Source organism: Psittacula echo (assembly GCF_963264785.1).
Source record: "Psittacula echo genome assembly, chromosome: 5".
Taxonomy (NCBI): Eukaryota; Metazoa; Chordata; class Aves; order Psittaciformes; family Psittacidae; genus Psittacula; species Psittacula echo.
In genome coordinates, this window is record NC_137739.1 from 70739280 (window position 1) to 70752345 (window position 13066).

Genomic DNA, 13066 nt, shown 5'->3' on the forward strand with positions numbered 1-13066 from the left:
TACAAGAATTCTGTTTGCTAAGAATGTGGAGAAAGATGGGGTAAATAAAACAAACAAAGCAAACAGAAGAACAGTGCGCCCAGGCAATTACATTGTTCTTACTTCTTTGTCGTCATTTGGAAGGGAAGAGAAATGAGCAGGAGTTAGAGATACATAAAATGATAAGCTTGCAATAAGATGAATAGTAAGAGGTTGCTTATAGCAGTGGCTTGGTGGGGTGGCAGCAAGGGAAAACTTTCCAGGAAACTGAAAATTCTCTGGTTTCCACTTCTGAGGGAAAACAACAGCAATGTTAGAAAACTGATCAGTCCAGGTGCTGCAAAGAAGCAACGAGGAATCAGAACAGAAATGTAACACTACCATAGGCACTGATAATGTTTGATTTCTACAGCAGAAGATGTACTCATTTGGCATGGCCTATTATAATCCAGTCTTTTTATAGGTATATAAACGAATTATGTGGGTTTATATATACAGAAATACAGGTCAAAGAATTTCACTTCTTTCTACTAGGATGGAACACTATGATACAGTGTTCATAACTGCGTAACAGTTTTGCATGAGATTTTTCAGTTCTTCGGAGCCTTTTTTACCTTGCTTTCTTCTAAGTGGTCCAAAGCTTCTTTATAAGACATCGGTGATTGAGACAAAGACTGTCTAAGCATCTTTTGCAGTCTGTTAAGATTATCACACACCTTATCTTTGGTTTTTGTGTAGCTTTTGTATTTTTCTAAATACCTGTGGGAAACAATAGACCAATTAAATTTGTTGTGGTTGCTCTCTCCAACCATAATGCTCACCAGAATTAAAAAGAAAATCTTCTGAGCTGGTAGCCCTTACTATTTTAGAAATTATCTTCAATTAGCATTTGTTCTTAGGGCACTGGAGCATTGTTATTCGGTCAAGAGGCCTAAATGCCCCAGAGGTAAAGAAAAGCAGGTATGTATATCCAAATATCAGACATGGAGCTACTCAAAAGAATTGTATGCCATGATCTAAGTCTCCATCCTCCCCAGGCATTCCCAAAAGTTAGTTCCCACACATTCACATATTCCACAGAGTCTATTTCTCCCTACAATGCGTGGGGACTGTACAATTGCAGTTTCTTATTTCCATATCTTGCCATCTATTTGCTAATAAAGCCTTTAAAGTCATCCAATTCTTTTATTATAAAAGCAGATTTGAAGGTTATGCTTAACAGAACCAGAAGCACGGGATCATGAGCACATAATTTAAAAAACATAGAGTGATTGAACGGTTTGGGTTGGAAGAGACCTTAAAGATCATCTAGTTCCAACCCCCTGCCATGGGCAGAGACACCTTCCACTAGACCAGGTTGCCCAAAGCCTCACCCAACCTGGTCTTGAACACTGCAAGGGATGGAGCATCCACAACTTCTCTGGACAACCTGTTCCAGCGTCAAAAAATGCTCACAGTGAAGAATTTCTTCACAATATGTAATCTAAATCTACCCAGTTTCAGTTTACAGCCATTACAGTCCCTTCTTATGTTGGATACAGTACTCCAGGTGGGCTTAGAGAGGAGTAGAGAGGAGAAAGAATGGCCTCCATCAACCTTCTGGTCACATTCCTTTTGATGTAGACCAGTATACAGCTGGCTTTCTAGGCTGCAAGTGCACATTGCCAGGTCATGCTGAGCTTCTTGTCAATCAACACTCCTAAGTCTTTCTTCTCAGGGCTGCTCTCAATCCATTATCTGCCCAGCCTTTATCTGTGCTTGGGATTGCCCTGACCCAGCTGCAGGACCTTTTACACTATCTCCCAGACATTTTCTGTGCATACACATGGAGGTACATCTGAAGGTATACACCTTCAGATCTCTTCCATACCTATATTTGAAGGAAGGAAACTATGGCCTGCATCTTGTTTGGTCTTTACTTCCTTAAGTCATCAGAATAGTCTATGGAAGACATGCACTAGGGTCCCTGGGCACCTCCGAAGATTGTTCTAACCTGCACCAGCACCGAATTAGAGACTGTGGAAATATGCTTTCTTCTGATTGTGGTACCCTATGACCCTTAGTCATACCCCACAGATACTTTTTTGAATATGCTAAAAATGACTGCATTGTAAATAAGTAGCAATGGAATTATTGTCTAGTAATTTTCCTTCCAATCACACCTTGAAACAACAGAAATGCTTAAAGTTCATTCTGTTAAATCACCTGTTTGTATCAGAGCAAAACCAACACTGCATTTATTATCAGTCAAATTTCTTATAATAAGGAACTGTAAGACCTCTAAAACCTACCTCTGTTCATCAGCTTCCTTTCTGTGAGCCTTCTTCCTTAATGCCAAACTCTTATTGGTTAATTCTGTTAAAGTATTTTCCAGATAAGTTTTGTCTTCTGGTTTCACTAGGTTTTTCAGCTTGGAGTACAGGTTTTCTATGTTAGCCTTTGCAGAGTTGAACACTTCTGGTTCCCATTGTGGGGTCTGATAGCCCTCCTCTGAGCTACTGAGCTCTGGTGCGGCAGACTGGACTTGTGTTTTGTAGTCCTCAAGCAACCTGGCAGCCCTCTGAACAGCCGTGGTATAAAGCTCACCAGTCTCACATGCTTCCTCCAGAGTACTCTGAAAATGTTAAAAAGACACAGGAACAATCAAGAAAAACTACTGTGCTCCTCTGGATACCAGATGGTCTGCTCAGATTTTCACACCTGGCTGTCTCTGAGACCAATATGCCCCGTAATTGTCCTCTCCCTAGGCAGTCATAGAACAGTGCTGTAGCTATGGACTGATTGCCCTCCACCACAGGAACAGGTCAATACTAGAAAAGTCAAGAGAGAAGGATGGCAGAACACAAGAGCCACAAGATCCGTTATGGACATGGCAGCATACAATCTTACGATCTGTTCAGACAAGGAAAGCCCAAACATTGATGCTGTATTTGTTTTCGGACGGGATATCTCTGCTATGACTTACCGAACTGCTTCAAGCTAAAGCCTCTTCTTGTATGTATTTATACACAGAACAATGTGTGACGCGTGACTTCGCCACCTACTGGATTCCCACATGGCAGAGAAATTTTGGCATTGTGCTTTCTGCACAATACCCAAGCAGTGAAGATGTAGCACAGCAAACCAGGAAATCTGGCGGCAGGACCGTAAGTCCATCAGGGACACTGAGTTCCTCGCCCTGTTATTAGCTACTACCTTATGTTTCCTTGTTCGTATCCATTAATCTCTTGGGCAGTCAAGGCACAGGTCTTCTTGATCATGACACAATTCCAGAACCTCTCTGCTATGAAAGTTACCACTCTTTTGGTTTCCAACATAAATTTATAACTAACACTTTCTCTTTGTATTAACACTTCTCTTTAGCTTAAGCAGTCCTTCTCAATCCATTAAGCCTACTCCCTGCTTAATTATATCTCAGCTAGATTTCCCATTTGTCCCCAGTTTACCAGCTTGAGCAAATTCAGTTTTATTAACTGCTCTCAACACTCCTCATCCCTCTAACACCATCTGCTTTTTTGAGTGGACTTTACCTGACAAAGGCATCACGAATCAGGTCAACCCTTCAACAATCCTTTATCAATGCCTTATATACTTGTATTGAAGCCCTGGATCCTGGTTGCCATTCCTTTCCTCACTCTTCCTGAGGCCTGATCCCATTGGTTTGACCTGTGCTTTACTCTCCTTGATCATTCCCAACTTATAAGCTTTTTCTTTACAGTAGAAACAAGGAACTTCTGGGGTTTTTTATCATTGTCACAGTTGAAAATGGTACCTAGAATCAGTCTCAAGAATAGTCCCACGAAAACTGCACCCAGCCTCTCTTCAGCTCAATATTTCAACACAACCTTTTCCTTCCTCCCCTTTACTTTTCTTTTATGCAAATCCCCACTGCTTGATTATAACCAAATTGAAAAAAACCTGATTTTTCTGTATCCTTATTTTCTTATCATGATTCCTATCATATCCCTCAACGCAGAGATGACCATGAGCCAATTCAGTTATTAGAATAAAAAGAAGGATATAAGTCATGAAAAGATAAATGCTAGTCACCCACAAATCATCTCATTATTGGGAAAAGACATAAAGCCATACCTTACTTTTATTAAATATACTTACAACACGGGCAGCAATGTCTGCCTTCAGCTGTATTTCATGATCTTGCAGTGTCTCTAATTTTGCATCTGTACCAGCGGCAATAGATTTTTCTTCTTGTTTTTCCCTCTCTTTTTCCATTTTACATTTAATAGCAGAAAACTTTGCTTGGATCATATTCTGAATTGCTTCCCATCGTATCTTTTCGTACTGCATTGTTTTCATATCTACCAGAAGTGGCTGCTGGAGCTCTGATTGAATATACTTTATGATGTGGGATAGATGTTCCGATTCATTCTGGCTACCTTCCTTGCTTACACCCTGGAGACCAGAGGCCAAGTTTTTAAGAAGCTGATTCAATTCCTCAACATCTTTCTCCAGGTTCTTCATTTCTTTCCTCTTAGATTCTTTGAATGGTGTATCAAAGACCTCATTTTTGTTTAGTTGATTTGCTGTCTCCTGGATTAAGTACAATATTTGTTGAACTGTCTGAAACAGAATCAGGGCAGATATAAGATTCTCAGCAGGAGAAGAGCTAGAGCTATCATTTAGCATGTTAGCTTCTTTTCTTACAGTGGATACCACAGTCCGGATTTCATTTAGCAATGCTTGAATCATATCATATTCCCTAACAACGTTATCAAAATGTATTATCTTCCCTTTAATTTTATTTTTAATTTTTAAAAAATTAGTTTGCAATTCATCCAGCTGCAGTGAGTCCCATTTTAGTCCTACACATTCAAAGATTTCTTCGTACTTCATTATTTGTGACAAATTGGATTGAAAAGCTATTACTTTTTCTTGAAGTGCTTTGCATTTATCCTTCACTTCCACCTGGGCACCTAATAATTCATCTTCTTCCAGGTTAATTTCACTAGAACGTAGGTCACTAAGATCTCTCTGCAGTAAAATTACTCCTTCAGCAAACTCTTTGTAGACAACTATCTTTCTTTCTACTTCATGAAGTTTACTCTGAATTTGTCTCAGTGTCTTCCTTGCTCTGTTTTTCAGACTTCTTAACTGATCAATCAAAAATAGTTGTTCAGACAGGCTCAGTTCCCCAGCTGTGACCTGGCTTTCTGTACAGTGGGATGAGATAAGCCCTTCTATTTCCTGTATGTCCTTTAAAATCTCCTTTAAAATGGCTTGTTGATTGATTAATTCTGACCATGTGCTGCTTTTGTTCATGTCAGGCCTGGCAAGAATCTCAGCATTGCGAAGCTGACAGTGAACTTTTTCTACTTCTGCAATAAGTTTTTGCCTCTCCTCCAGCTGGAGCTCTAGGTGCTGTAATCTTTGAGCTGATTTTAAAACAAGAGCCTTGTATGAATTCTGTAATGTTTGTACAAGGAAGGTCATATCAGAGCTCTCCTCTGGCTTTAAGTTGGGAATGATGTGCTGGAGCCCATAATTCAGTGATAGAATCACAGGTTCTCTGTTTTGAACTTCTGTGATTAGAAGCTGACAACTTCTGATTTGTGATTTAACATCACTGGGAAAAAGTGCTGCTTTTTGATCAAGAGAGAACAGTGAATCTTTGATCCATGAAATATTTTCTTTCAGCTTCTTCATAATTTCATTTTTCATGAGAGCAGGACCAGTGACCTGAATATCCTCTCGAAGAGTTTGTTGTGTTGATAATGCTTCCAATTTGCTCTGCAAATCATGTATAGAGTTCTCCAAAGCTACCTTCTCTTGATCACTCCAAATTCTTTTCATCTGCAGTTCAATCCTTCTTTTTAATAGAGAAAGACCATGTTTAATGTCCTGTAGCTCTGTAGTCCAAAGTACAGGGTAATTGGCTTTTCCTGCAGCTGAGGAATGTAACTCTGCTTGTACATACTGTTCTTGTATCAGTCTCTGAATATCCCGTGCTTTATCCATAAGCAGATTAAATTCATCGATTTCTGCTACAACTTGATCATGTTTCTTTTGCACTGTTTGTTCCATGTGTTGCCACCATTGCTCCAGTTGCCTCATTTGGCTTTCAGTTAATACTTTATCCATGCATGTTAAATGCTGAGATAAACTTTCTTGCTGAGTCTTCAACTGGTTTAAGACATCTCTTTCTTTTTTTAAGGACTCTATGCATGCCTTAATTTTCTCCAGAAGAACTGTGTTGCTCATAGGGCCCCTGCCAAAAATATGAGCAGTGTTTAAGAATAACAAAACAAACTCCTAAAACATGGAATAGACACATTTTAAAAAAATAATTTTAGCTTTTAGAAAATTATTCACTCACTTTATTCATTTAATCGTATGTATCTCTCAATGTTCTCTCACAAATTTCCTCACCACTGTTTCAGTATCATTATTTCTTGCTTATCTCTGCAGCACTACTTATTTCTAGATAACTCTGCAAGAAAGGTATATTCTAATTTATATTCTCTAAAACTACAGTATTTGTTAATACAGAATGTGTGATTTCCTAAAGGAATGTAGCCTCCCTTTAAAGTTACAATAAATAAAATTTTAAAAATCAGCGATAGTGTTTGTTCATCGCTAAGTGAATTAATATTTTATGGTAATTTCTGATTTATGATGAAGCTTAGAGCTAAGGTATAAGAAAAACTTTAAAAATTCCCATTTATTCAAGAGATTATCTACTCATCTTTTATTTCCAGGAGTATTTTGAAATTCCCACCTAAGATACATTTAGCAGCTAGATTTTTATTTTTGTGTTGTTCTGTGCTGTAAATTAACATTATTTATTTTAAAGATTTTAAAATTACTGTGATACATTATTGTGAATGATAGTAGGCTAGTTACATGTTTTGAAGGCTAATTCACAAAAGGTGCTAAATACTTTGTGGGCATTGGTTACCTCTGAATTGACAGTGTAGACTTACTTCCTGCCACAGAATTCTTCCTATCAAATAAGATTAATTTTCAGAGTAATGAGATATTTCACTCAGGAAAAAACAGAACTGATGAGTCCTTAAAGAAAAATTAATATTTCACATCTACCATAATTTTAATATGGCTTTTCTATAGGTTTTGATCACAGCAACCATTTATTTGTTTTGCCTAAAAAATAAAAGAGTAGATGTTGCTAAAGAATAGCAAAGAACCCCCCCAAAATGCTGCTGTTTAAGGTTCTTAAATTTACAAACCGATGAGACTTCTCTGGATACCCAATATTAATGAGATGGATAAAACATCGGTTTTTTGCTGAGCATTATTCAAGCATGGCAGAAAATTCATTCTAGGACCATATTTGCTCTGCAACCTATGATCAGAAACCCTCAACTATACTTACATTTTTATGTTATCTTTTTCTGTTGATAGATTTTTCATTGAGGACTGTGCAGCAGAAAGATTTTTCTGGTACTCATTAATTAAACAGTACTGTTGTTGCTTCACTGCCTTAACAGCATTAAGTTCTTGAAGCAGCCTGTCCCAGCAGGGCACTGTAGGATCTGTGGTTTGCAGCCCTGCTCTGTTTGATCCTGTTGCATTGGGAAAAGCTTCTTGACTATGACACAAAGATTTTGCCTTCCATGTTTCCAGTTCAGCTTGTAAATTCTATAATCAAGCCCACCACAGAGAGGGGATTAAAAGAGTATCTCAAAACACTTTCAGCTTTCAACACAAACTACAGTTAAATATCAATATATCTACAAATATATACTTGTTCATTCACATGCAAATGAACATGCATGCCTGTGCACATCATGGAAGCACATGGGCAATCATAGGTGTATCTACTACTGCACTCCAGAACAGCAGTACAAAATATGGTATTTACATGGACATACTTGCATTAAGGCACAGTGTTTGTAGATTACCTGGTAGATATACTGACTAATCATGCAGTCAAACTTCAGATAGGACGATATGCAACAATTTTATTTTGCCCAAGTGAATCATAATTCTGTAAGTGTATCACTACATTAACAATGAGGAATGGCTTTGCACTTTCCATACCTCCAGTTCTTTTAATTGTTCATTTATAAGCACAATATCCAGTTCAGCCACTTCATTCTTCAGCTCATTGACCCTTTGTTCCTCTTCAAAATATTCAGTGTTTACTTGCGCTCCAGGAAGTAGCTCCTTCTGGACAACTACTTCTGCATCTGTGTCCTACAACACAAAACAGGATTCTTATTTGTGAAGGTCCTAAACCAAAAAGTTTTCTGATTGCAGCACTTGGTTTCACATGTTTAAGTCATGCCTAAATCCTACTGTGGCATCCTCCACAGCCTTTGTGGGTCAACCACAACCCAGCGGCTGGAACCTACACCACAACCACTCCCCTTTGTGGTCACCCCAGCTTGACAGCACTGCTTAGATAGCTATGTAATTTCTGCTCATCATTTTAAATTTGAAACTCTGATATCCCCGCCTTCAAATAACATTCTCCCTGCACCCACCTCTGCTACTGATACATTCACAGGTCTATCCTGTCTTTTTCCCCTCTTCCTTATACATTCATAGACCTTTAGTCTCCCCTCACCCCTACATTCCTTCTGCTCAGCACCTGCCTTGATACACTGATGCAGCCTTCACCAGGACCTTTTCTTCAACTATTCTTCACAGGGCAACTCACGCATGAAGCACAAAGCAACTCATGCATGTGACACAAAGCTACGGCTGCTACTACAAATGCTATCTGACATCACGGGTAAGACAAGAGTGCTAGGGAGCCATGTCTCAGTTGGGGTGGGGAGGAAGGGAATGGGCGGCTCCTGAACCAGACCCTGGCACATCAATTCCCACAATGACAGAAGGACAAGTCACTTGGGGTGTCCAGGTTTAACAGCCCATCAGCTGAGCTGAGGTTGCCTAAGTGGATACTCTCAACCCGACCCAATTCAGATGCAAAATGCAATCCTCTATATCAGCTTCTGCTAGGGCAGACAACAATAAAAATGAAATGTCAAAGGCTTATCATCACATGGCAATAACTTAAAAATCTTTCCATGCTTATCTTCCCCCTATACCTGGTGTAAACTGCGATGTGTTTCATGCATAGACTTTGTGTGAGTGAATACATACAAACATACAAATGTGACTACAGTGCGAGCTTGTACATAGTACCAACATATAAAACAACCAATGACATATTCTTGTTTGACAAATTTACTATATTGATACTTTAGATTATTTTACTAGGAAGCAGCCAGCTATCCCAGCAGCCATATCCCTTGTAAGCTATCACTGTCTCTGTCTCCTTGTGGGTCGTGAGCTATCTAAAATATACCTGCTTCCAATTGTGGGAAACAGGTAGCACATTGTAGACATTATCAGAAAATCGTAACTCTATTCATTTGAACTCTTTTGGTTATTTTCAGTCAAAACTGAAGAGGGGCACTCAAAATATGGTCCATCAGAGAACTTTTCCATTTCTCTGTGTAAACATCTGTAACAGTTGCATCAATTCAGACATAAGATTTCATCTTAGGAAACTGGAGTGCCATTGAATTAAGTAAGCTGAAAAACTCAGGTTAAGTTATCACAGAGTGAGAAGTAAATCCACTTTACCAGAATGAAATATAAACACATCAAAACACACAGTAAAGTGTCCTGACACTAAGAAAAACCTCAGGCTTGCTGTGTAGACATTTTGCTTGTTCCATGATGTTCTCAACATATATTTTGGCACTGCCTTTCCATATACACAGACACACAGTATCAATCTCCCCAGACACTAGTTTTAATGTTTCCTGTATGTTTTCAGTATCATTAGATGGTTGGAGAGCGATATAAAAAATGAGAAGAGCATGGGTGTTGCTAACCAGCTACTGTCTTTCAGGTACAAAGCCAGGGCTCCACTGCTGACTCTTCACAGTGCAGGCCCAAGGGAAATTGACAAAACGACTCTGGCTTCAGGCTAAGGCATAGCCCTCAGTCTAAATCCTTTTTTATCCAATACCTGTCTCAGGAAATCAGCAAAACCTACTTCCCCTTCTCTTTGCAAACCCCAAGTTCGGCATGCTTAAACACATGCTTAAAGATCACATTTAGAAGTGAAAAATCAGTCAATCTAGAATAGAATACAATATTTCCAGTTGGAAGGTATCCACAGCCATCACCTAGTCCAACTGCTTGACCACTTCAGGGCTGACCGCAAGTTAAAGCATGTTATTAAGGGCATTGTACAAATGACTCTTAAAAACTGACAGGCATCAACCACCTCTCTAGGAAGCCTGTTCAGTTTTTGACCACCCTCTTGGTAAAGAAATGCTTCCTAATGTCTAGTCTAAACCCCTCCTGGTGCAGCCTTGGACCATTTCCATGCATGCTATCATGGATACCAGGGAGATCAGCACCACCCTTCTCCTCCTCTCCTCCTCAGGAAGCTGTAGAGATCAATGAGGTCACCCCTCAGCCTCCTCTTCTTCAAACTAGACAACCCAAAGTCCATAGCTCCTTCTAGCAGGACAAATCTTACAGCCCTTTCACAAGCTTTGTTGCTCTCCTCTGGATGCATTCAAGGACCTTCACATCCTTCTCAAATTTGTACCTTGTTATTCATTCAGCTTGAATTAATTCTCCTTTCTCTATTTCATTTATTTTCTTATGCTGGATCACCCTCGGATTTCAGTTTTCTGATCTGCCCGCCTTGTGATGGCAACACTATCACAGCTAACTACAATAACATGGAAATAAGTTGCATTGATTAATAATTTAAATAGAAACTCTAAATATCATAAAGATTGATTATGATGGCTCTGAAAACCAATATTTCTCTTTTTAAACAGATCCACTGAATAATATGATGTGGCTAGCACTTTGGATAAAGTTCGTAACTACCACAGACACAAAGCAGAACTACACACAATGGTCTCAATTTTGATGTGACAATAATTCCTTTTCTTTTACAACAGAACTTCAGCTGAAGCCCATGTGGAAACAAAAAAGGCAATGAGTGAGAAATTTAGCTTGAAATAACAGAATGTGGGTTACCTGATGTGCAAAAACTGAGGGGTTAGGTTCCAGACTATCTTTCTCAGCTGCTGAAGATTTTGGGACACAACTCTTCCGGCACACCTTTTGTTGAACCTGCTCCATGTCTTCTTCATATGATTGATTCTCGACAACGCTACATTTCTCCTTTTTTGCACGAAATGAAAAAAAAAAAACCAAAACAAAAACAACTGAGTATTCAAAAAGCCCTAATCAAACCTGCTCAGTAGTAATAACAGTGCTCGGGATGACAAAGTTACAAAGCCTGTAATTATAGGTAGATGAGGAAAACCACAGTTACATCTCAATTTATTGTGGGCAGGGTTATGGCAGAGGAAATCATTTAGAAGCAGCAGTGCTATAATTTTGTTATAAATTTGTAGAAAAATTGCAGATGTAATTCCTCTGACCTACGCTGTTCATCTTTCATTATTCTAAGCATGTACCTTGAACTGTGTACCCCTGGATGCAGTCCTGAATGCATTTTTTAGAAGATTTAGCTTTTTCCTGGGGCTCCAATCTTGTACTGTAGACAGTAAGTCTGTGGTTAAGACACCCAGCCAGGCAGGATATTCCCATGGACAGCCTGGGGATTTGCTGTATGTACATGCTAAGGCATTTGCTGACTGTAAGTTCTGCCTGAGACTGTTTATCATATAGAGACAGATAAAATAAATCAGCCAACCACACAAACTAAAGAATGGCAAATCCTTACAGTATGACCATGGGGAAGAACACAGCATCAGGGACCTGTCCATGCTGCACAGATATCTCAGCTAATGGCTACAATTCAGATGTACTAGAAGTAGCCCAGAACAACCGGAATAAATAAATTTACCCTAATTCTCAGCCAGTTCATGGTGCATACTGTGCTCCATCTTGTCACAACTACACTGCTTATACCCCTCTTAGGCTTTCTATCTCCAGCATGAACTTAGCCTCTTCCCACTCATTATGTTTCCAACTCGTAAACGCTGCTCTAGTTTGTCAAAATTCCCCTTGTACCAGGGTGCACAAAACAGGACACAGCATTTCAAATGCAGCCCCATACATGCAGAATATGTAAATTAGAAATCTAAATAAATGAGACTCAAGCACAATAACAGAATTCAAGAAAATGGTAAGATGACCTCACAATACATCCAGGTGATTCAATGCAATGTCCTCAGGAAGCCACTAATGAAGAAAAAATAAATCCCTCCATATCGATTTTAAAAGTACAGAAAAGGATTCAGAGTTAATGCATACTAAGTATACAGCACATCAGACAAAAATAGCTTGATATAACTTGAGGTTTTTACTATTTATTAGAGGTATCCCCACTACATATACCCTTAGACTCAACCACCGTTGCATAATCTCCTGTCCAGTTACCTCTGATGGATGGGTTGCCTTTCCTGTGTCATCACCTTCAATACCAACACCATCCTGATGTCTTTCCAGTTCTGCTTCACCACCCTGAACTGCATTGTCCAGAACTTCATCTTGAACCCTACCATGCTTGTCCATACTCGGGCTCTCTTTATCAGCATCCCCCTGCTTTGAAAAATACAAAATGTTTACAACTAGTAAAAGCCACAGTCCAAAATCTGAGTTTACAAAGGAATGACACACTCCACAAGCTATTTTCAATTAACTTAATGAATGAAGAAAAAGGCTGAGGTAACCCAAACCCAGAGTCTTCTAGCAACACCTGTTCGGATCTGTTTGCCATATCACAACCTTAATCACTATGAAGAGTTTCAGGAGAAACTGAACTGGACTAAGTGCTCACCTGATTTTTAATACTGTCATAGAAGTTTCTGTTCGGACACATTTGGCAACTTTTAACTACTGATCTTGCTCCTTCTCCAGAAATGCCAGCACAGATGGTTTCTACTCTCATAATTTTGATGGTCATCTCTCCCTACTGCTGTTACCACTCAATAGTCAGGTCAGTGAGTGAGTTCTCCAAATTGTTCCCTCAGCTTTGTGCATGTGAAGTCGTTTACAGTGTGAATGTCTTTCTTTGTGTCCCCTAAAGATCAGCAGTTCCAGGTCAGTGACCTCTCATTACATCTCATTCTCATTACATCTCATTTGTCAC

The 13066-nt window shown here is 39.2% G+C and overlaps 1 protein-coding gene across 1 annotated transcript in view; it reads right to left on the bottom strand.

Annotated features, from left to right (window-relative positions):
* SYNE2 (spectrin repeat containing nuclear envelope protein 2) overlaps positions 1–13066 on the bottom strand; it is a gene marked incomplete at both ends in the record, with an annotated part of 167744 nt that overhangs the window by 100131 nt on the left and 54547 nt on the right. Inside the window, 7 exon segments of the mRNA XM_080618232.1 lie at positions 594–738; positions 2271–2593; positions 4096–6205; positions 7331–7596; positions 7999–8154; positions 10981–11127; positions 12355–12516. Coding sequence (XP_080474358.1) covers positions 594–738; positions 2271–2593; positions 4096–6205; positions 7331–7596; positions 7999–8154; positions 10981–11127; positions 12355–12516 — 3309 coding nt within the window.